Below are 23,389 nucleotides of genomic sequence, written 5' to 3'. Positions count from 1 at the left end.
TGTATGCTTTGCACTTGTCTTGCAGCTTCTGTCTTGGCTTGAGCATTTCTGAGTGTCTCCCCCATACGGTTTCTCTGGTGCCTAAACAGTGTGAGCACATGCACAGTTTGTCCTGCGGCTCTGGCACTTACAGGTGCCATGCAGAGAATCACTCTGATCTGCTTGACTGCTTTTATCACACTTGTAGGAAGCTCATTATCTCTGTGACTTCTGCCTCTGTCACATGTAGTCACAATCACTCAAAAGTTATTGGAAAGAGCAAAGACAAAGCAAGAGTGACATTTATAGACTGTGGTTTTGAGAACATTGATTCTTTTGGACTTAAAATGGACTCTCACACTTAACAGTAAAAAACTGCACTATGCTTTAAGGGTGGACTTTACCTTCATATATTTAGGAACAAGGAACAGGGGATTATTACTCTGCTATAGCTCTAGAAAGATGCCAAATATGAAATGCTCTTAGTGCATTTAGCACCTTTAAAAGTGTTCTCTCTGCTGTACTAAACTGTTGAAAACTCATTCACAAATTGAATTGCTTTTGAAAAAGGAAATGCAAATAAAAAAGGAATTGCAAATGAAAAGGGAAGAAAAAAAAATGTCTTCTTAGGAAAATAGGCAAGTAGCTCTTTGGAAACCTCAAAATCAATCTGCGTGTTACATATAACATGGATTCTGAAATTACAGTATCCAGCTTTTCAGGAAAAAAAGGCAAAACATGCTGAAAAATCATAAATCTTTGGAAACTGCTAGTTAAACTCCTGGCAGCACTGGGGGATTTTAAGTCAGTAATCTGTGTTTAACAAGGCCTGTATTTTTATAGGAAAGCAAAGTCCTGTTATGGTCTTTTGGGATTCGTAGGGAACATAATCCATTAAGACGACATTACAGTGGGTGAACTGGCTCCAGGTGAGGCCCATTCCCCATTTTGCAAAATACTTAGTCTCAGTATTTAGCTTGTCTTGACAGCAGTCCCATAGACCACCACTCATGACCAAAGCTGGGGAGTCTGTGCCGTGCACTAGCAATTTCTGTGACAGCAGTTGGAAATCATCTGCCACAATAGGTTTTAGTTTCTGTACAATTCCACAGGGTTGGCTGCTTTTTTCTCTACTGATTTTTGATAGTCCCAACACTAAACTGTTGATAAAACAAAGAATAATAAATAATTCATAGTAATGAATGGATCTGACCACTTCAACACCCCCTGCCCCCCTCATATTTCCGTGCATAGATTCCTTAGGTTACCCAAGAAATGGAAATAATGGAAATATTCACATAATACAGAGCAGTGTGGGTTCTTCATAATATGCAAGGCTTTAAAGGCAACTTACTCAAGAACTTCCTTCCTCCTAATAGCTTTCTAAAAGCACTTGATAGTTCTTCCCTGTGGCTGGCTCTGATTTTGCATCGTGTGAGGATACAGGTTATTAGAGGACTAATTTTCAATGAGTGGTTCATGTGAATAGGTGAAAATATCTGATGTGTGTGGGTTAACAGTGCAAAAATAGTAATCCTGAATTTCAAAACATTTAATACCCGACATTTAAAATTCCACTGGAGAATCAGTCTAATTCTGCTGCCATTTGAATCAATAGGAAAATTCACTGATTAGCCTCTTCCTGTGTTCAGTAAAGCTGCTTACCTTTATTTTTGAGTCACTCATACAGTGTGCTGTCAGCAGAGATTTTAGAAAAGCTGAGCACTTCCAGCTGTTGATGGAATTCAGTTAAAATACTGGTGACAAGTAAAGGCCTGACTCAGTCCTGTCTCACTGCCACTGATAGCCCTATCCAAGGTATTCTCTCCTGCTTTCCCTCCTGCCCACATTAGTGTCAAGCAGCAGCACAGATGGGACAGCTCAGACCAAGAGCTGACTTCAGGCAACGAGCTATGTGAAAAGTTCCCCCCAGGAAAGAAGTACAAAGCAGAGAAAATGTAATCAAATTGCCAGGCACCAAATGAAATTATTTCCTTACTGTCTAGCTAATAATTTTGGACTTTTTTTCCCATATAATTAGCTAGGCTGGGGCAAATAGATCAAGTGCTGGAATAAATGGAAAAACTTGTACACATGACCTAGTGGGCACTGGGTGAGATCAAACACCAGGCTGAAGTCAGGACTAGGAGAGGAAGCAAGGCTTCACACAAAGGAGACTTCCATGTGCAAAATGAGCCATGGAATGGGTGCTGAAATGAGTCAACATTTTTAGGATGTAAGTCAGCGCTCTTATAAAATAATTTTATTCATTAGTGTCATTCTTTTTAACTACATGGGCAGCAGAAATTTGAAATGCTGCCAAGTCTGACTCAAAATTAATTTGGGTTTGTGCTTATGTGGAAGACAATAGGCCTTTTGTCCCTAATTCCATATAAGCTCCATAGGGTGACCCTGCATTGCACAGGATGTCGCTGAACAGCCATTAATTGATGAGGTTTCCATTAACACATATCACAGTGTGCACATTAATGAGATCACAGGAAAAGCTTTTTTAAAGTGTTATGTACTTTCTTGTACAAGGAGCTGAGTTCATATTATAAGGGAATACAGAAACTGTTTTCCTGGAACAAGGCAATAAGAAACTTGATTTCCTGAAGGAGTTCAGTACATGGGTGTATATGTGTTCAGCACTGGGTTCCACAGACATGATGAAGTAACTGCAGTTAAAACTGAAGGGTTTAAAACTGGGGACCAGTCTCTGTTGCATGTGTAAAGCAGGTTACAGGAGTACCTGGTGTAACACTTTGGAGCACTGGAGACAGGATATGTCCATGGTGTTGCTACTATTTCAGCAACACCCAGGAACATGCAACTGGCACAGCATACAGGCCTGTTCATGAATTCTCAGTGCTGTGAGGTTTGAGCCTGGTTTGATATTGCTTCCCTGAGTAACCTCCAAGCACTCCTTATGCTCCTCTCACAGAAGCAGATCCCAAGTGTGCGGTGCCATGTGGCAGAATGGGGAGTGAGACTGGAATGTGCGAGCAGGAGAGCCCCAGCCTGCCTGTGGGAATACAAGAGAGGTGCTGCTTTATCTCCTGATGCTCACAGTGGGAAGTAAAGGCAGCATCCCATATGTTGCAGTCTGTTAACTGGGTGAAAGGGGAGGCTGTGTAGCCAGCCTATAGATAAGTATATTTAAAGAGGCAAGAATATGCCAAGGAGGATATTTTGAAGAAATGGTATAGAAAATCACATTTGTTAACAAACAAGCTTAGTGGAGTTTTGCTGAGAAATGGAACTTCAGTTCCAAACCTGACTACCCTGAGTCTATGTAGGATTTGGTAAGTGAGTCAGTCCTTTAAGGGACACAAAATGTGGGAAAAAAAAAAATGTTTTCTTCATCATAAAATATACATTTTGGACTCTTTTTTATGTAGAAGATGGCCCTTGCAAATGAGTCAACATTAGGTAAGCCTGCCACTGAGAAGGATTAAGCCTATTTATACAAAACATCCCCTGTCACTGAGGACAACTGGTTCACAGAGCTGAAATATATGACCTTCTACAATTTCCTCTGACATTCATGTGTAGAAGGTTCCCTGAGGTAAACAATGCTTTAAAAATGTACTTGTTTAAATAAGTTTTTCCCTCACAAACAATCCAGGTAGTTCCCTCCAATTATTTATGTCTGGAATGTAGCATTTGTCTTCTCTTTGCTCAGAGATAAATTTCTCAAAACATTTCTTAATAATACCTGTTTCAGAATTCTGCCTTTCATTGTTGTGACGTGTAAGTGCAGTGAAAATTCCAAACCACAGAAAGTGAGGCAGGCAGGGTTGGTTTGTGTTTTTGTTTTCCACCTAGCTCAAGTCCCATCTTCCCATTAGCAGCAGTGGAATGAGGCATTTCTGCTGTTTGCTACATTATCTCCAACAGCTACACACACACAGTCTGTAAAGACTTTTTTTTTTCCTGCAGTTTCAAAGGATGCAGGAATTAATTTAGTGCTGAGCTACATATATGCAATGATTCTTGGTCAACATTACCCAAATTTAATCCTACCTATTTTATATATATTTGTTTTCTGAGAAAGACAGAGGCTTCATTCTCATCATTAGTAATAGTTTTGGATAAGAATATTATTATTATTTTAAAGGAACACATATTCTCATACTTACTGAAGGGAAAGGTAAAACAGTTTATACTTACTTGACTCGGAGAGACTGGGATTTATTGGCTTGTATTGAAAGCAGGACAAATTTCAAATTACCTTTTGTTTTATCGAGTTATTTGGGAACTGTTAAGGAGGGGAATATACTGATGAGTGTTTATAATCCACGGTCTCTTGGATGTATTAGGTTAGTAATTTCCTTGAAACCAATCTTCTCGTGTTAGTGAGAAGATATTGTGCATTATGAATACATGCCTTAGTTTGCCCATATTGGTATCATTTAAAAAAATACAGATCTCAGTAGTTCCTAGCTTCTTTTCACAAATACATGCAGAGCTGCAGCACCCATTTCATATTGATTGCTATAAAGTGATACACAGAGATATACTTGGTATTTGTGCCTCCTTTCAACAATGTAGTTGAAATTTTACAATGCTTTAAAATAAATAAGGTGGGGATCCTGTGTACAGTTTTGTGTTAAAAGTGGTTTATAATGCCGTAAATGGTTAAACAAAGTGGCAGAGAATATCTGCTTATTGTACAACCACCTGACGTTGAAAGTAGATAAAAGTAGGCTGGAGGACAGTATTTGAATTCAAAATTATCACGATAGTAATAACTAAAAAGATTGAATGTGTGTCAGCAAAGAGAAGTGAAAGATAATGAACTCAGGGATAATCAGCTAAATAAAAACAGGATGTCAAAACAATTGGCTTCATAAATACGAAGGGAAAAGTCTGGATAATGGATCAGAGTTGATGGCAGCTCCATAAACTCCTTAATCACCATTAGACCAGTGAGAATTCTGTCTGATCATTACCTTAACTGAAACACGGGCTGGATATAAGGCTCAGAGAGCTGAAACCACAGCATGCACAGAGAAGAAAAGCATGGAGCATTCTGCAAAAATACAACTTTTTTGTTTTGAAAGAGTGCATATATACAGCAGAACATCTTCATAGCCCTTAATGTTGCAAAGATCAGCTCATCTTACCAACAAGTTCTAAAAATGGAGTGCAGGCTCCCACAAACCTCATCAGATCACATCCAGGAGGAAGTGATTTTGTTACTGCACAGAGACTTCTACTGTATTCATTACAGCCAACAATATCAAAGTAGTGTACAGTAGCACGAGACAGCTACTGAGCATTTCTTTCCCCATAATATTTCCATGGATAAGACAGTATAACTAGTAATGTGTTCCCTAAGGAAATTTTAAAAAATAACTTTTGGTACGGTAGGGTTTTAACATTTCAAAAGCTCCCTCATAATTCTAGGATATTGTATCACTGAGAAATGTAAGTAGCTGCAAATGGTTTCTTTTTGTGTTAGTCTGGACTTCTTTAATTTCCTTCTCTTCATGCATGTTTCTCAGTTTTCAGTGTGACCATGTGACCTGCATAATGTTATTGTCATGTACACAATATATACCACATTCAAAAAAGGGAGAATAACATCTTGTATCACTAAAGTGTGTCATTATCTGGCCCTCAGAAACCAGCAGAGGAACAGCATGCCGTGTGTAGCAGGGACATGAGTGTCACTTCTCAGCTCTTGCTGCCCACGTCGCTGGGTCTGGCAACTACGGGAAGAATTGGTCCCTGTCAGGCGAGCAAACATTAGCATTAATTACAACTGTGAGATAATTTGTAATGTTTCTTTATTCTTTTGTTAAGTTTCCTTTTGTGTGACAGCAGGTACTGACGTTTATTGCAGGCCTTTATTTCCATCCTTATTCTTCACTGCATTCCGAATAGTTCTCAGAAAGTCAGCATGAAATATGGATACATTCCCAGACAGACAATACAGAGGAGAGGGAAAATAGGAGGAGGTGGGAAAGATACCAAAAATCAGATGAAAAGAGCTTCAAAGATCCTCTTCCCTCACAGCTAAAGTTTCTAAAGGATCAGAAGATGAAGCAGAATATTAATGTTATCCTACGAATAACCACGCTGGATATGGAATTGGATATAAAGGACGGACTTTAGAAAAACCGACCAGGTGATTAAGTGGTCCTAGCTGTGACGCGGCCTGAGCCGGGTGTCGCCTCAGGCGCGGTCCGTGCACTGCAGCGGCTGAGCGAACACCCGAACACCGCCCGCACCCCACGGACACGGCCGGCGTGCGGGCACCGGGATTCCCCTGCGGGAATCGCTCGGCACGGAAGTGACGCGCGGGCGGGAAGTGACGGCGGCGGCGGGAGCGCGGCGGCGCGGGGCCGGTGCGGGCCATGAACAGCCGCCTGCAGGAGATCCGCGAGCGGCAGAAGCTCCGCCGCCAGCTCCTGGCGCAGCAGGTACGGCCGGGAGCAGCCGGGGCGCTGCGGGGCGGGGGCTGGGGCGGCCCGCGGGCTGGGGCGGCCCGCGGGCTGGGGCGGCCCGCGGGCTGGGGCGGCCCGCGGGCTGGGGCGGCCCGCGGGCTGGGGCGGCCCGCGGGCTGGGGCGGCCCGCGGGCTGGGGCGGCCCGCGGGCTGGGGCGGCCCGCGGGCTGGGGCGGCCCGCGGGCTGGGGCGGCCCGGCTCTGGGCTGGCCGCGGTGTGACTTTGTGTTTGCCGCTGTGCAGCTGGGGGCCGAAAACGCGGACAGCATCGGCGCCGTGCTCAACAGCAAGGATGAGCAGCGGGAGATCGCTGAAACCAGGGAGACCTGCAGGTCAGTATTGGAGGGCGGTGGCTGTGCAAAACTTGGTGCTCGATAGGAGTATAGGCCCGGGAAGTGCGATGGGGTTGCACTCGGTGAAAGGAAATTCAGTAATCAACTCAGAGCTGCGACTAAGGCGAGTAGGGTGTAGTTATTCTCTTCTAAGAGGAGATTGGAAATACAGGTTGACTTTTGTTTCTGGTGTGAAAAAGCTACTGTGTAGGAAAGCCGAGATCTGAATTTAGAATGGGCCATCTGCTTGGGTCCCAGAGCCCTCATGCTTTTGCTAAGCACAGTTCTGGGCAGTTCAGTTCGAAAATTCTCATGAAACTACGGCTGTGTCTAGGACAGAACATCTACTGCTTATCAATTCTTGCATATGTGTGAACAGGCTTAATTTTGTAGACAAACTGCTCTGACGTAAAACAAGCTGTACCTTTTAAAACAGAAAAATGAGAAATGGAAGGGAATTAGCTTAATTCTCTTGATATACTGCAGTGGTTAAAATAAGCTGTACTTTTGAGAGCAGAAAAATGAGAAAGGCAAGGGAATTACTCTTTTCAAGAGTTGTATTCTTAATAAGTTGTGCTGAACTCAAATATACTGAGAGAGGAATAGCTTTTCATGTATGATGTTTTGAAATTATTTCAAATTTGTAGCATGCAGACAAGATATATTATGAAAGATTCCTGAACACTTCTCTTTGGAGATAGAAACTTTTTTACGAGGATTTTTGGCTTTTCATAGGGCTGCTTATGATACTTCTGCACCAAATGCAAAACGTAAATATCCAGATGAGGGAGAAGCTGATGAGGAAGAGATTGAAGAATATAAGGTAAGAAAAAGAGGAAAAAGTTACTTTTCTCTGGTGTTATGTCCCTGAGGTACTTAAAAAATTTGTGTGCATGTTAAAATAAATGTGATGTGTATACATCCTTTAATATGTATGTTCCACAGTGGCATCTCCCTTTATGCCTTCCACTGCAGAAGTGGAAGAGAGAGGACATAGATGCTATGTGGTTCACCTCAGGTGTGACCTAGGTACATTGAACTGTACACTCACTAGACTCCAGTGGAAAGAATTTCATTGTGTCAAAAGGAAAGCCTGTGGTTAGCAGCAGGCACAGGCCATGGGCTGAGACAAGGGAGGCTGAGAGTGTCTTCTGGCCCATCTGTGCAGTGCCAAGGAATGCAGTTCTGGATGAGTGGAAGCAACAAGGGATCCTAAGGGAAGTGGAAGTAAGAGGCTTGGTTTGGGATGTTCTTTTAAGTGTCCAAAATGTCCAGGAAAAGTTAGGTTAAGAAAAACAAACCAAAATGCCTCCATGGTCACTGAAGTGTAATACTCTCATCCCAAAGCTATATGACAGCTTTCTCCTCGTGTGATGTTTTGGCCAAGATAAGAGCTAGAAAGAGCTTAAACAAAGGTATGACTATGATACAGCTGTCTTTATGATTTGGTCTGGGATCTGGTTGCAGTGTATGTCCTCCTCCCTTTTTTTCCATGTCCTAATAACCTTGTTTCTGTGGTTAAATCGAATCAGTGTCAGTGTGTTTATGAAATAGTTCCGTGTCTGCTATTCTCTTGGATGCCTGAAATAGTAATTTTTTACATACAAAGCCTTCATCATGTTACATTTGTGTTCAGGTTTGTAAATCTTCCTGTAATAATGTCTACCTTTTATCTTACTAAACCAAGAAGTTAAAGTGTGACAGGATGGTTTTTGATGGTTGATTTTGAAAGTCTTTCTGTGAAGAGACAGACATTATTTTTAACGTGATAAGTGTTAGTCTGTATACCCTGTTTAGTAAAGGAATGGTTACCATGAGTTAGAAGGCTGTTCGTGAAGCAGTGTTTTTATTCTTGCATTAGTGATCAGTTAATATCAATTAATTTTACTTCTTCACCAAGTATATGGTTAAAGAACTAAATTTTAATTACCTATAAAGTATAGGTGGGTAAGTTACTCAGGTTGGCAAAGTACATTAATCTTATAATTAAGATTTTCTTAATCATTGTGGAGAAGACTTACTCTGAGGTGGGCTGTGAACAATTGCAAGTGGCCAGACTTTTTCTATATTGTTAAAATGGAAGAATATTTTAATAACAGTAGCTTAGACAAAATTCAGTCGAGCAGATAAACAGACATAAGAAACCTGAAACCTCAGAGTAGAACATCTATTGTGGAGTCATCAGCTGTTTCCTGCAGGCATTGCTAATTCTCTATTGGCAAGGAGATAAGAACAGTAAAATTCCATCTTCATTTTCCCAATCTCTCTGAGTCTGCTTAAATTTAGTCTTGTAATATGAACTCATACTGGATCCTTAAGGTGTCAAGCCCTGTTGTATTGTGTTTAATGCAACTTAGACAAAAGCAATAATAGACTTAACTAGAAGTGTTGTGGACAAGTTTTGCAAGTTTGCCAGTTTTGTTCAGAAAATTAGAGGTATTTCTGATGTGAAGGGACTTGTGTCTGTACCCCAGACTTGCAGTGTTGGGTTCTATATGATGGGATCAGGTAATTCTTCTGAAATGATTTTAAATTTTTGTGCCCTGGCTTCAGATTTGTTGGAAGTGAAGTACCCTCAAACCTGTGTGAGAACAGTTTCTAAGATAAAAGGTGAAGTATCTTACTTTTCTCAGCCATGTAGGAACATCTGATGCAAAACAAGAAAAAAATCAATGTGTTTTAATTTTGGTGGGTTTTTTTTAATTTCTATGTGTCTGTTTTTGTTTTTTCTGTAGGATAGGTGTCAATTTATAGTGGTGATTCTTCATAAGGCTTAGGCTGATGTGAGAACAAAGGGCAGCATTGGCTCTAGTCTGGCAGCTTGACTCCAGTCTTGGAGCCTGGCTCTGCCTTACCAGCCTTGGGAGGTGGGTGATAGGAAAAAGATGCACTATTGGAAAAATGAATAATGGATATTTTAAAGTCAGAAAGTTCAGTTGTGGTTCTGGAGAGCTCCTAAAATACTTTTTTCTTGTGGAATTGTAACAGTTGTCCCAGGGTTAGTTGTGTTCCATGGTCTGTATTTGGAAGTGAGATATAATTGGGATTAGAATCTCTGCTGCCACTGTGAGGCTTTTCACCACCCTCCGGGAGCTGTGAGTGCTGTTCCACCTGTTGCCTTCCCCAGGTGATTTGACTCCATTGTTTGAACCTGTTTGAGTGTCTGGTGTGTGGAGTACAAAACTGCTTGTGGTTCTGTTTTGCTGTCTACTTAGAGACTGCCCTGTTCTACTTGTGCAAGCAGAGACCTGCAGGCTCGGAATGCTTCCATGCCATTGTTGTGGAGGCTGAAGAAAGCTTACTTGGTTGAATCATGGATTCCATGTATCTCCAGTCATTTGAAACAAGCTATGTTGGAATATTGTGGGGCGTTTCTGTTTCCCTAACGCAGCAGCTCTATAGCAGATGCTTTGAAAAACACAGATTATTAATGTACAAAAACCTAGTATCTTGTGTTACTGCTGGTGTCGTTCTGTCTCTGCTGTGCTTGTGTCCTTTCTCTTTAAAAGTTGGTGGTGTGGGCTTTTGTTTGTGACCACAAGACTCTTATAAAATTACTTACGAAGGCGAAAAGAGAGCTGGGATCACTCAGGTGTCTAACTGGTACTTGTCATCAAAAGACAAAGATGAAAGAGGGAAACAGGTGTAACTAATGATGGCATAAGCAGTTTTTAGTAAAACTCAGGCCTTCAGCTTTTTTTTTGGCCCGAATAACACTTGCTGCTGCTTGTCTGTACATTTCTTTTCCTTTCAAAGACTCTTGCTGTTTCTGATTGTAATCTTTTTTTTTGATCTGGTTAAACAGACAAGCAAAAAGACTGTGTATCTCTAAGTTCATCACCTGAATAGGGAAGAGGAAGCTGTGACCTATTTATCGCATCAGACATTTCAGAAGTTGGTCTAAAGCTCCACCTTGGAAATAACAGAAGCTTACTTGAAGATTTTGACATTTAGAGGGACCAAAACTGGGAGGGACAGCACTTAATTTTTTATTCTGTATTCAGACAGCTTATGTAGCCTAGGGTAAATACAGCTGTAATAATATGGCAGATGTTATCAATTTAGTAGTTCTTCAGTTGTACTTCTGTGTTCTATAAATCTACATACTGGGTTGATCCAGAATTAGTGCAGAGGCAGAAAGTGATGTGAAGTGAGTCTCTCTGTTGTCTCTGAGTTCTGTGTTGGATGTTCAGAGTATGTCTGTGTAACAGATCTCTGAATCCCAGAAATCTGTTGAATGAACAGTTGGTGGCTCTCTAGTTTTAATGTAAATTCTGGGGCTATAGAAGAGAAATGTTAAAGTTACATTTAAGGACAGTCCAGATTAAATACTGACTTGTACCATAAGCTGTTTCTTCAAAGTGTGGACTTTGCTAAGGCTGGAAAGTAAGAGATGACTGTGTGGATATAAATGCTCAGTAGTTCTGCTGCAGAAGAACGTCAACAAAATATGCACTTTCAGTCCAAAAATTAAAAGTTTTGTGGGACAAAAAGGTAAAGTTCTACACCTTGTAAAGAACTGTCAGGGGCTGGAAGTGAAGGGGTTCTTACTTTTTCTTTCTTTCAGAGGCCTTTCGCAGTAACACTTTCCTTGTTAGTAAGAAAGGTGCAGATTTTTTGGGGAACAGGTAATTTTTTTCCCCCCACTCGAACAGTGGAGCTGGATCTGCTGTTTGTAGACAGTCCACTTCTCCTTGTGGTCTGCTTCTTAAGGAAAGGACAGAAACAGCTTGATCTTGTATGCACACTTGTAATACCTGCTTTATTTCCAAGGATGAAGTGGAGCTGCAGCAAGATGAAGAAAATTTGCCCTATGAAGAAGAGATTTACAAAGATTCCAGTACCTTTCTGAAGGTGAGCTGCTTTTGCAATTGGAAATGTAGTCAAAGCTGGCCTAGTTGTCTTAAACTGTTTCTGCAACTGATGGGATCTGAAATACAGCTTTAAAGGCTGAAGTAGTGGCTCAGAACTCACAGGTACAGAAGTTGCCTGTGCCAGATCTGACTGTAGCTGGTGTTTGCATTATTCTGAGGGACCTTGCGATGGGCTGCAGGAATGGTGGGCCAGGTTTGGAACTAAAAGGATGGTCTTGACCAGTAAAACTTGTAAAGGCATGTTGAAAAGATAATCTGCTCCTTTCTCATTTATCAGACTAACAGATACAATGTGTCTGTGTATGTCCTCATCTCCTGTTGCTCCCACTGAACTTCTTCCTGTTCTCCAGGGCACTCAGAGCTTAAATCCACACAATGATTACTGCCAGCACTTTGTGGATACAGGACACAGACCCCAGAACTTCATCAGAGACGTTGGTATGTCACAGCCAGTTACTGTTTGAAGATGACTCATTTGATTCAATAGCATTTCTTTTTCTTCCCCTTTTGTAATTCCTTACAGTTTCTGGGAACTGTAGATATGCAAACTGTTCCTAGTTTTTTGTCTCAGTGTGCGTACATATCATTATAGGCATCTACATGAATGGTTTTATTTTCAGTTACTTAGGAGGTCATTATTATCAAGACTGCTCTTACCCTTGGTTTTACTTGAAAGTATTTCACCAGGAAGATTTTTTTTTTTCAACCTAAGCTATTTTGATTCCAGAAAGTAGATGAGTTTAATGAGATCTTGAAACCTCTGGAAGTTTACAGTTCACCTGTGTACTGGGCTGTATTGCCTCTTACAAAAGTAAAGTATGGGAAATACTGACATTTAAGTCAGGAAGCAATATGGATAATGTGTCTCAGCTAAATTAGGTCACTGCTCGTTAGAATGCCCAGGTTTAGAGGACGTTGCTTTTCAAGTTTACATGTATCCAGACATAACTTACTCTGAAATTATGCTACACTGGGCCTGAACTTAAACTTGCTAAAACTAAGGCATTGTTTGGTCCTGTTTCCCAGAATAGGTGCCTGGCATTTGTTTTTTAAAAGGAGCAGAACATCTCCCTCTGCAGTTTTATGTAACAATTCTCTGTATTTTATCAAGCGTAAGATTGCCAAGGCAAGGGGGTTTGTTATTAGATGGCAGCCCAAAGAGGTTTGGTTTGCCTCCTGAGGCTTTTAGTTTATTCTTCTCTATATTTTGTGAATGGTTCTGTGAAACACATCTGGATGTTTTTAAAGAAAAATGGGCTGTTTTGACTCAATTGGATCTTTATCTCAAAAGCCCTTGGCCTTCACAGTTATGTACTTGAGGCAGTTCTACACTCTTCTTGGAAATGAGTATGGAGAAACAGCAGCCTTTGTTTTGTGCCATGATTTCTCTGCTGTGTAATGGGTGGGGAAGGGACAGAGCACACAGGCAGGTGTTGGTGTGGAGATGAACCCAGGCACAGCAGCAGCTGGGCCAGAGCCTGCAACAGGGCTGAGCTGTGTCCAGCTGCACATTGGTGAGCATGTTTTCTACACCATGACCACTACTCTGCTGAGGTCTTATATGTTAGTGAACGTGGCCCAAAGGAAAACTAGTGGTTCTAAGAGAACACCCAGCTGTATCTTTCTGATGTTGATGTTGGAAAAGAGGGAGAGACCTGTGGGTCTCCGTTTGGTTAGTTCGGGGGTTTTGGTTGAAAATTCTCTTGCGTCTATTGCTTAGCTGCTGCTGCCCAGGGGTATTGGACTCACAATGGTTGGAAGCAGCACAGTGGTGGAAATCAGGAGAACCCAGCAGTAGCTTTAAGTAGTTTACATATGTAAGGAAAAGAATGAAATAACTTTGGGTTGTGTTATGCACAAGTAGCAAGAGATAATAAAGGTTAGGTACTTTGCTTTTATCATTGCATTCCTAGGATTGGAACTCAGGAAGTTTGAAGTAAAATAAGGAGAGCAATGAAGGGTTCATAGGTTTGGGTGAGGCTTTTTACAGTGATTTATTATACCATTCCAAGTTGTACTTTTAAATGAATGTGAAGCCTTTGGAATAACTCCTACTTAAATAGAAGTGAAACTGCTTGGGAAGCAGGAATGGCACTTTGTTGGTTTATGCTGAACCTGCTGCTGGCGGTAGCAAACCCATTGTCTCTAAGGGAGAATGAAATATACTTCAAAGTATATTTTCCTTTTTACAACATTTGCTGCAAAAGATCTAATGAGGGTTCTCTCCTTCGCATTCTGTGCACACGAAAGGCTGGAAAATTGACGTCACAAAGCTAAATGTAGGAACATGTGTTCGGATCTTCATGACTGCCACCACAGCACCAAATCTCAGTGTGAAGGTTGCCTCAGGGAACCAGCCACACCCCAGGTTCCACTTTGGAAACAGCTGTCAAAGATTACACAGACTATGCTGTGAATTAATGTTAATTAGATCTTTATAGAAATGTATGGATGGGGGAAAGCCAAAATAACTTCTTTCATCATTCTGGCACTTTCAGTTTAAATTAAAGGTTGTTTTCTTCTGGTAACAGGAGTTGTGAATTCCTGATCCACTGCAGTGCCCTAGAGAAGATCAGGGCATAGACACTGCATTAGTAACAGCCCTGATTAGCTGGGTGAGGGCAGGAGGCTTTTGTCAAGTACTGAATGAAAAACTGCTTTAAAAGGTTTGCTTTGTTCTAACAAAAATTAAAATGAGGCTAAGTATTAACATTTGGACCTATTCAGAATACTGGACAATGCTTAACTGATAGAGATTTACTCTGTTAAGTAGTTGTTAACTTCATGTTTTCTTCTTCTTAGGCTTAGCAGATAGGTTTGAAGAATATCCAAAACTTAGAGAGCTCATCAGATTGAAGGATGAGCTGATATCTAAATCTAACACTCCTCCCATGTAAGTGTTCTTGTGGAAAATGCCTTTCTTCTCCAGACCTGTTTGAAGTTAGCTGTCTGCTTTGCAAATCTCTATCTTCAGCACCTGCTTGGAATTTACATTTTCTCTTTCTGTTTGTTTATACAAATGAATCAATTGAAGCATAGAAGAATAAGATTACTCTGATTTTGATAGTTTAATCTAGATGTTTAATACAGCGTATAAACCAGATTTGCTTTCCAGTGTGTGATTATTTATAGTCTCTAAAGCTTTGATTTTTTAAGACCAAATTGTCAACTGCAGGCTTTAATTTGGGAACTAAGAGAATATCATGTGGTGGTGAATCTCACATTATCATGTGGTTTATGATAACAAGAAGAGCTTTAAAAAAATTGCCTCCTAATATAACCTTAGCTTTTCTTGTAGCAGCTGGTTTTTGTATAGTGTTCAGCTCTTATCTCAGTGTCCACATCAATAAGTTGTTATTTTGGAGTTTAAGACAAAAATGTTTAGGCTGACTGAAAGTCATTTGTCCTTGTTTTTGCTGAATGTCAGACTCAGCCTCAGTGTGCAGTGTGTTACTCCAAGGATTCAGACCTCTCTGAACTTAACTGTGTGCTTGTCATGTGCAGTAATATTGATCTGTACCACAAAAATCCACCTTGTTTAATGAGAGTCACATAAAATCCTATTAAATAGTTGTCTGGACAACTGAGTGCAGACTGCAGAACTTCAACCTGCTCTTTTAAGCTAGGCATGTTTTGGTCATAAAGTACAAAATGGGGAAAACCAGTGGTCAAATGCTGCTATCTACACATAGAATCTTTTCCACACACTTTTTGGGAATGGGAAGGTGATGGTCTGTTGATCAGCTTTACTAAGGTTAAAGGAATTTAGGGGAGGGCGGTGTAATTTTTTGATAGTGATAGAGCAGTGAGTGGTGTGAAGGTGTGAAGGAGAGTCATAAGAGCATGTGTGAGCATGTATTTAATAGAATCATTGACGGGGAGAATTTTGCTTGGTACAAGAATAGAGAAATACATGTATACTACATAAAAAGTAACAATGTTTCCAGTACTTAGAATCTTTGGAATAATTCTAAAAATATGCCACTTTCCCAGTTAGCCAGGCAGTGAGTGCTTCTTAAATGTTTATGTTTCTTCCTATTATAGTCCATGGGTGTACAGAAAGAGCAGTAAGTCTGCACTGCACTAGGTATTGTGCAGTCTGCATGGTTATCTGTTTCCTGCTTGCTAAGTTAGAAGCCTAAAAACTGCTTATTGAGATTACTTAAAAACCACAATGCAATAGCATCCAGCCTCAATTAAGTGAGGATGTGTAATGGATCTCCTCTGGATTTAGAGTATTTGACATGTGCAACCCACCCAGGAGATCCTGCTCTTAACTGGCTGCACAGAAGTGTTGTGTGGAGTGTAGTTACACCTTCTCCAAGCATCTGGCATCTTCTGTTTAAACAGGTATTTGCAAGCAGACTTGGAAGCCTTTGATATTAGGGAACTGAAGTCCAAATTTGATGTGATTCTCCTGGAGCCACCACTGGAAGAATATTACCGAGAGACTGGCATTACTGCCAATGAAAAATGCTGGACCTGGGATGACGTAAGTACCTGTTTTGCTGTGAAGAATGTTTCATACATTTGTTTAAGCAAATAGTTTAAGGGTTTAATTTAGTAAATACAACTTTTTGTTCTCTCTGAGCCTGGCTGAAAACTTGAACCTAGTAATAATGGGTTTTCTCTCTGCCCTTACCTTCACTGAGTTCTCTGATTTTTATCTGTTAAAATACTGAATGTCCATTGAAAAGATTCCCTTGTTTCTTGAAATTCTTGAGATTATTAAGGCATGCTTTTTAGCATGCTGGTCTTCTCATAAAAAGTGCAGATTAGTTTACTTTAGAGACATTCCTCCATTCTCCAAGTATTGATTGGGTAGGAAATTGTGATGGTCAAACCAGTAATAATCCCTAGAAACTTAACAAAATAGATAAACCTCATTTGTGGAAGTTTTTTTTCTTGTATTTATTCAAAAATGATGCCTGGCAGTGGTGCCCAGAGAAAAAACATTCCATCCTAACAGAAAAACTGGAGTGTGGGAGGAGGCAGGACCCATCCTCCTAGTGTGGAGATACTTCTTCTTAGAATGGGTCCTACTGCATTATTTTTCTTTGGAATAGCATTGAATGAAGCTTGATTTGATGTGTTAGCAAGTTAGAGATTAATCATTTCAACTTGTGATGACTAACAGATGCTTTGCATCCGAAGTTACTTCATGTTGAATGTTACTCATTTGCCATTGTTGAACCTCTGTTCTCATAAATTCTAGCTGCTTTTCCTGAAAGTGAAAATGGCGAGAATGTCTTTCCTATTTAGTGATAGGAATTAAGCTGAGATTTTTAGAACGTCTTCACAACTTTCATATAAGTACTTACAGAGAGGAAAAGAAACAGTACTGTCGCTTCTGTATTAAATATTTTTGCTGCCAGTGGAATGATAAAATGAAGTAGAGATTTGAGGAGAAGATCATGTGGGTTGTATTGGTCTTTTAAGTCTAGAATTTCTTACGCAGATAGAATTTCTGTTTGAGATGGTTTCATGCCAGCCAGCAGCCCAGCCCCAGGCAGCCACGTGTTCACCCCCCACCAGTGGGATCAGGGAGAGAACTGGAAGGGTAAAAGCTGGAAAACTCAAACCTTGAGACAAAGATCATTTAATGGGGAAAGCAAAAGCATGCACACAAGCAAAGCAAAACAAGGAATCAGTTTCCTGCTTCCTTTGGGCCTCCGTTTGTGCTTCCTGATGGTTTCTGTGACTATGCCTGAAGACTTAGTATTCTTCCTGATGCAACTGGTGATTTGTATTTAATTCAGAAATGCTTCTATTGCACTTATTATTACTAGATCATGAAATTGGAAATTGAAGAAATTGCAGCCCCAAGGTCATTTGTGTTTCTGTGGTGCGGCTCAGGCGAGGGTCTGGATCTTGGCCGAGTGGTAAGATGCTGTTTTAATTTAATTTATCAGGGACAGGCTTAAGAGTTTATTTTTGTCTTTGACTTTTCCCTGTATAGAATTCTCTGCCCTAACTACTGAGAGATGTTTTGTTACTGTGTTAGAGGATATGTGATTTTAAATGGCATTAACTGTTTAGATACTGTAAATGTCCAGCTGACTCATGGCCTATGTGAGGAAGCATAATTCCTTGGGGTTGTGGTTTTGATCTCTCTGTGTTGACAGAGAAGCAGGTTGCCAAGTTACAGCTTTTTTAACAGAAGTCTCAGTAGTTTTCTGTCAGAAATGTTCACAGTAGGAGAAAGGTCCTGCTGTTTGATAAATGGAGATACAATTGTCATCTTTCTGCATGCCAGGGAAATTCTGCTTGTGTTGGGGATGCTGCACTAAGAATTCCCAATTGGCTCCTGCTCTGCTGAAACATTCTTAATTTAGTTCAAGCAGTGTTTCCATGAAAATAATTCACAGACAACTGTTTAAGGGCAGCCTGTGATACTGATCTGTTTGCTTTGGCTGTTTTTCGGTCTGAAGTTGGCCAGATAGATTGGATTTGGTCATAGACAGATTTATAGTAGCTGGACAGTCCTTGAATAAGAAAAGTCAAGGGCCTAAGTGAATGTTCAGTTCAGGTCACTTGATGTTTTTGTGTACATTAACTGTTTTACTTGTTTATAACATTTAGTGTCTACGCAAATGGGGTTACAGAAGATGTGAGGACATTTGCTGGATTAAAACAAATAAGAACAACCCTGGCAAGACGAAGACTCTAGACCCCAAGGCTGTCTTCCAAAGAACCAAGGTAAAGGATTAGCTCCATTCTTCCTCTGTTTCCATTCTGCTCTCTGTGCTGATGACAGCACCCAGTGTTTGTTCAGGCTTGTGAGAAAGCCAACAGGAGGACTTGCAAGTTCTGTTCTGCAAAGTAAATTTTATGGAACTAAAAATGTGGAACTTATGGAACTAAAGTTTATGGAACTTCTATTGCTAACTAAACTTAGCAATAGAATTTGACTAAAGTCAATGTCAAAATAAGTCTTTTAAATCTGTAGATTTTAACTGAATCTATTAATAAAAAATAAGTATAGAAGATTGTCTATTGTTTCTAAATGCACACGAGGTGTGCACCCAGAGCTTGGACCAGAGAGAGGTCTGGGGGAACCAGAGGCTCTCCTGCCTTCTTGGAGGTGAATGCATAATACAAGTGACAGAATGGGCCAGCTTGGTTTAAACCAACCTTTTTTTTTAAGATGCTTTGTGGAGGATGTGTATTGAAGGAGTTGCAGAGAAAGTGTTGTGGTTTGCAACTCAAATGTCTGTTGATCAGAAACTTAGAGAAATGTAAATGGGACTCATAAATAATTGGTTTGGGTATACGTGAATGTAGCTGCAAGTTTTACTGAGTACAGAGAGCTGATTGGCAATTTATTAGTTTCAAGTTGTCAGTGAACATCAGGACTCCTTCCTCATTCATTAATCATTCATTAGCATTAAACATCCTCAAGTCTGTCTCAAATTGGCCATTGTTAGGAGTATAAACTTCCCTTTAGGATATCTGGAATCTTTCTTTAACTTGGATTTACATTAATCTGAAGTTTGTTTGAAAGTGTGTTGTATTAGTTATAAATATTTATAAGTATAAATATTGTGTGTTTATTGCATATAGTATTGCAAATATGTGCAGTTTGCTCATGAGGGCAAGGTTAAAGCTAACACAGGAGGATCTGAGGGGACTTTATGTCTCTTTTTAGCAGAGAAAAATAGTTCCTGGTATGGGGGAATTCCTGTGTTTATTGAGCGAGAGTTGAGCTGAGGTCACTGTTTGTGATAAACACTGAAAATGGAGTGAGTTTGCTCTGAACAAACAAACACTGTTGCAAGCTGTGTTTGCCAGTGCTTAGAGCAGTGTTCTGTTCTGTTTGGCTGAGGCATCTCTCCATGGATGCTCAGTGTTGTGCCACCTGTCAGAGAATCCCAGTATTTGTGGGTGACATACCGTGTGGTATGGAAGTAAAATGTTAGGGATAGTTCTAAACTGAGGAGTCTTGGCTTGGTGGGTGATTTGCTTAGCAGTAGTCTGCCTCTCACTTAGGTAAATTGTAGGTCCAAACCCGTGCTGCATGAGTGCAGTACCATCTGCATAGATTTGATAGGTCTGATGCTATACCTTTCATGTTTACCCACTAACTCTACAAACCCTTTCCAAAATTCAGGAATGATTACATGCTCATCTGTGACTGTTTCCTGAGCCATCTGGGGGCCCTTAGTGAGTCAGAGCATTTGATCCTGGGGAACATGACTCATCTGAGGTTGATATTCCCAGAAGCAGAGCTCTGAAATGAGTATGTAGGAGCCTCTTTTCATCCTGGAACAATCCTCATTCATGGGTGCCACATATCACTCACTTAAATGGGTCTGCAGTGTTGTAGAAGGAAGGAAACAATGCATCTTACAGCTCAAGAACACTTCTAATGCTGATGAGCTGCCTGAGAGTGTGATAGAAGTTGTGGGGTTTTATGCAGTAATATCTTCTAGAAAGGAATCTGAGGGGAGTTCTGAGGGTCACTTTATCAACAGAGGTACAGTATGGAAAAGTACGTCTTATTTCCACTGTCTGTTTCATGACTGAAAACTTTTTAAATTGTTATATGAATAAAGTTAGGATCAGAATGCTAAGACAGGTATTAATCATAATTAATAACTATTCTTTGCTCTTGCCATCACATTTTTCTCTTTTGCCTTGTGGAGACTTCTCAGCCTTTCCAGCCTAAAGTTCTGTAATTGAAGAAGTCCACGTAGCTGACCTTGATTTGAGTTTTACCACCTCATAGTGTAGTTTATCAAGCTTCAGCTTAAAGTACTGCTCTGCTTTGTTCTCAGCTGGCTCCTTTGGTAGCTCCAGTTTTTCTGCTCTAGTTCATGTTTCAGACTTTTGTCTCCTGCAGGAGTGGGATGTGCCTAGGGCTGCCCTTGCTGTCCCTTGTGCTCACCTGGCACAGCAGTAGGTGTGCCACGTGACAGCTCTGTGTGTCTGCAGGAGCACTGCCTCATGGGCATCAAGGGCACCGTGCGCCGCAGCACCGACGGGGACTTCATCCATGCCAACGTTGACATCGACCTCATCATCACTGAGGAGCCTGAAATCGGCAACATAGAGAAACCTGTGGAGATTTTTCACATCATTGAGCATTTCTGCCTTGGGCGACGGCGGCTTCACCTCTTCGGGAGAGACAGCACAATTCGACCAGGTAACTGCTGTGGTGTTTTTGATCTAGCAGTAATTCATTTCAGGGTCCTAAAGAGGTTTCCAGATGTATGTCACAGGTCAGACAGCAGATCTGAAGGAGATAGAAGTGTCAGTCACAGTACTGTTGTTTAGAAAGTTTATGAGAACTAAAAGTTCTGTAATTTTTCCAGAAGAGAGATTTTTGTTAACCAATATATTTGCCTATCCATGTGTTTAATTCATCAGTGAGCATAGCAAAATCCAGTTGAGATTCCTTTTCTCCTATATGTTTACGCTTCTCAGAAAAGTAATTTCTTTCTCCAACTGATTTTCAACCCCTATGAGTGTAATGCTTTTGCCAGTGTCTGAAGTTGCAGTATCTCACAATGGGTGCTGCATCAGGCATGATGCAAAATGCAAGAAATACATGGATCAGGACAGAGTTCAGGTATTCCTTCAGTGCTGCTGCCAGTGGATTCCTGTATGTCAGTGTCTCACAGAATCAGGTTGCTCTGGTTGAACTTCTGTATTTTTTAAAAACACTGTTGTGGTGTAAGGACAAGTAAGAAGAAGGAGTAGGGGTTTGTGAAAGCACAGTGTGAATGTTGCCACAGCCATGTGTAATAAAAAATTAAAAAAGAAAAAGGAAAACAAGCTCTTAGAAATAATCCAGTTAAAATCTTAACTTTGCACCAACTCTAGAGGTGACTTTTCATTCTGTTCAGTGCCGCTGATGTGTAGGTGAGCGTTTCTCCCTGCCACTTAAGTGTTCATTTACTGGGAGAAATTTAGCTGTAGCCTTGAAGCCTGATGTTTGTTGTTGTTTCTGCTGACTGTGGTTTTGTTCCCGAGGTTGGCTGACAGTGGGACCAACCCTCACAAACAGCAACTTCAACGCGGAAACGTATTCCTCGTATTTCACGGCTCCCAATTCCCACCTGACCGGCTGCACTGAGGAGATCGAGAGGCTGCGGCCCAAGTCCCCGCCGCCCAAGTCCAAGTCTGACCGGGGTGGGGGTGCTCCCAGGGGAGGAGGAAGAGGAGGGACTTCAGCAGGACGGGGAGAAAGGGGCAGGGAGAGGAACAGAACCAACTTCCGCGGTGAGCGGGGCGGCTTCAGAGGGGGCCGTGGAGGGACGCATCGAGGGGGCTTCCCCACCCGCTGAGGAGGTGACGGCTGCTTCCCCTGCCTACGCCTTGTCTGGGAATCTTCCCCGTAGACTTGTTTTTCCTACAGTGAATTCCTCTGGGGACTCAAGCTCCATGACTTTTACAATTGTTTTTGGTGCACGCCGTTCCAGACAGTCGGCCTTGCACTCTGGCACAGCCCCTCAGCGGGCCATGTCCTGCATGGGCAGCACTGAACTCAGAGCAGAGAGCACCAGCCCTTCACACCACAGTAGGATGGAAATGACCCCCGTGCTCTCCACTTAGGAACCTTGCAAGGTGGAGACTTCATTTTCTCCAAAACATGGATTCCTCCTGTTTTTGGAGGTTTGGGTTTGGACTGACTTGCATTAATATGGAGCGGGCATGAAATGCAGTTCTGAATTGCATGGCCACAGCAGACTCTTGCTGTTCTATGGAAGAAAAATTGATGTGTCTGTATTGACACCTATTTTAACTTCTCTGAAACCAAGGAGCAAATTAAATAAATAGAATTCTATTTTTTCTTATTTGGTTTAAATTTCCCAAGTTATTCCTGGGAATAGGAAAAGGTTAATTTTTAATTTGTGGTATATATGCACTCACCTGTCACGTCAGTAGAGGGGAGAGTGATAATTCTGTGCAGCTGTGTGTTGTCCTTCCTGGAAAGCACCAAGGTTGTGCATTTATGTGCAGCCCAGAAGCTGTGCACAGGTCTGGGTTGTTCCTTGAGTGGGGATCTTCCCCCCGTGTGTGTCTGTACCACCTTGTTCTGTGGGAGGGAAGAGCAGTGTCACGGCAGAGCAGTCCCAGAGCCCTCACTGGAGGGAGGAGGTGTGAGTGTGCGATCCCGGAAACAGGAGCACTGATGGAATTGAGTGCTGCCTTTGCCTGCGGCTGTTGCACACATTTGAGAATGGATCTTGCTGCTCCAGTGCACTGTGGAAAGACAGTGACCCCCTTCCCTATGTACAATGTCCGTTCTTAGCAAAACCACAACTCTGAGCTTCTTGTGCAGTTCTTGGTAGGCTGAACAAACCTGGCTTTTGATGTCTCAAGGTCTTAGGTGTGAGTTTTGAAAAACTGGTGTTTAGTCTGAATGTTTCTCTTGAAGCCCAGCTTTTAGATAACTGTCCTGTAAAGTAGCAGATTATTAAACATGTTTATCAAAGCTGATGTTTAAACATCTTTCTTAATATTCTGTGGGTTTATTGTCCTTGAAGTTTTGGAATTGCTAACTGGTTTCCTTTGTGCTATTGTAGACAGGAACTGTTCTTTTGATTTTGAAGATTTTGACAGGCTGGGGAACTCCCTGGCTTTGGTTGTGTTTAGCAGGGGATTGCCGTAGTGCCAGTGGAAACTGCCTGTTGTTTATAGCTTGTTTCTTCTTCTGTCGTATGTGCCCATCTGGAGAGTGACTGGATTTGGGGAAGGGGAGTTTTAAATGTGATGTTTATCTGGTCATTGGTGAAGTCTGCCAC

At 41.4% G+C, this 23,389-nt stretch overlaps 1 protein-coding gene across 2 annotated transcripts in view; it reads left to right on the top strand.

Annotated features, from left to right (window-relative positions):
• METTL14 (methyltransferase 14, N6-adenosine-methyltransferase non-catalytic subunit) overlaps nucleotides 1-23,079 on the top strand; it is a 61,874-nt gene extending 38,795 nt beyond the window's left edge. For both annotated transcript variants that reach the window (XM_072928813.1, XM_030272034.4), the window contains 11 exons: nucleotides 6,004-6,410; nucleotides 6,677-6,765; nucleotides 7,501-7,588; nucleotides 11,539-11,619; nucleotides 11,990-12,077; nucleotides 14,442-14,532; nucleotides 15,990-16,131; nucleotides 17,429-17,521; nucleotides 18,222-18,338; nucleotides 20,574-20,784; nucleotides 21,615-23,079. In XM_072928813.1, the coding sequence (XP_072784914.1) occupies nucleotides 6,345-6,410; nucleotides 6,677-6,765; nucleotides 7,501-7,588; nucleotides 11,539-11,619; nucleotides 11,990-12,077; nucleotides 14,442-14,532; nucleotides 15,990-16,131; nucleotides 17,429-17,521; nucleotides 18,222-18,338; nucleotides 20,574-20,784; nucleotides 21,615-21,928 (1,380 nt within the window). In that variant the 5' untranslated portion in view covers nucleotides 6,004-6,344 and the 3' untranslated portion in view covers nucleotides 21,929-23,079. The remainder of the gene's footprint in view (nucleotides 1-6,003; nucleotides 6,411-6,676; nucleotides 6,766-7,500; nucleotides 7,589-11,538; nucleotides 11,620-11,989; nucleotides 12,078-14,441; nucleotides 14,533-15,989; nucleotides 16,132-17,428; nucleotides 17,522-18,221; nucleotides 18,339-20,573; nucleotides 20,785-21,614) is intronic.
• Nucleotides 23,080-23,389: the final 310 nt, after the last annotated feature.

Source organism: Taeniopygia guttata, chromosome 4 (assembly GCF_048771995.1).
Source record: "Taeniopygia guttata chromosome 4, bTaeGut7.mat, whole genome shotgun sequence".
Lineage (NCBI taxonomy): Eukaryota > Metazoa > Chordata > Aves > Passeriformes > Estrildidae > Taeniopygia > Taeniopygia guttata.
Note: the sequence above shows the minus strand (reverse complement) of the source record. Positions and strands in the feature narration are given on the sequence as shown.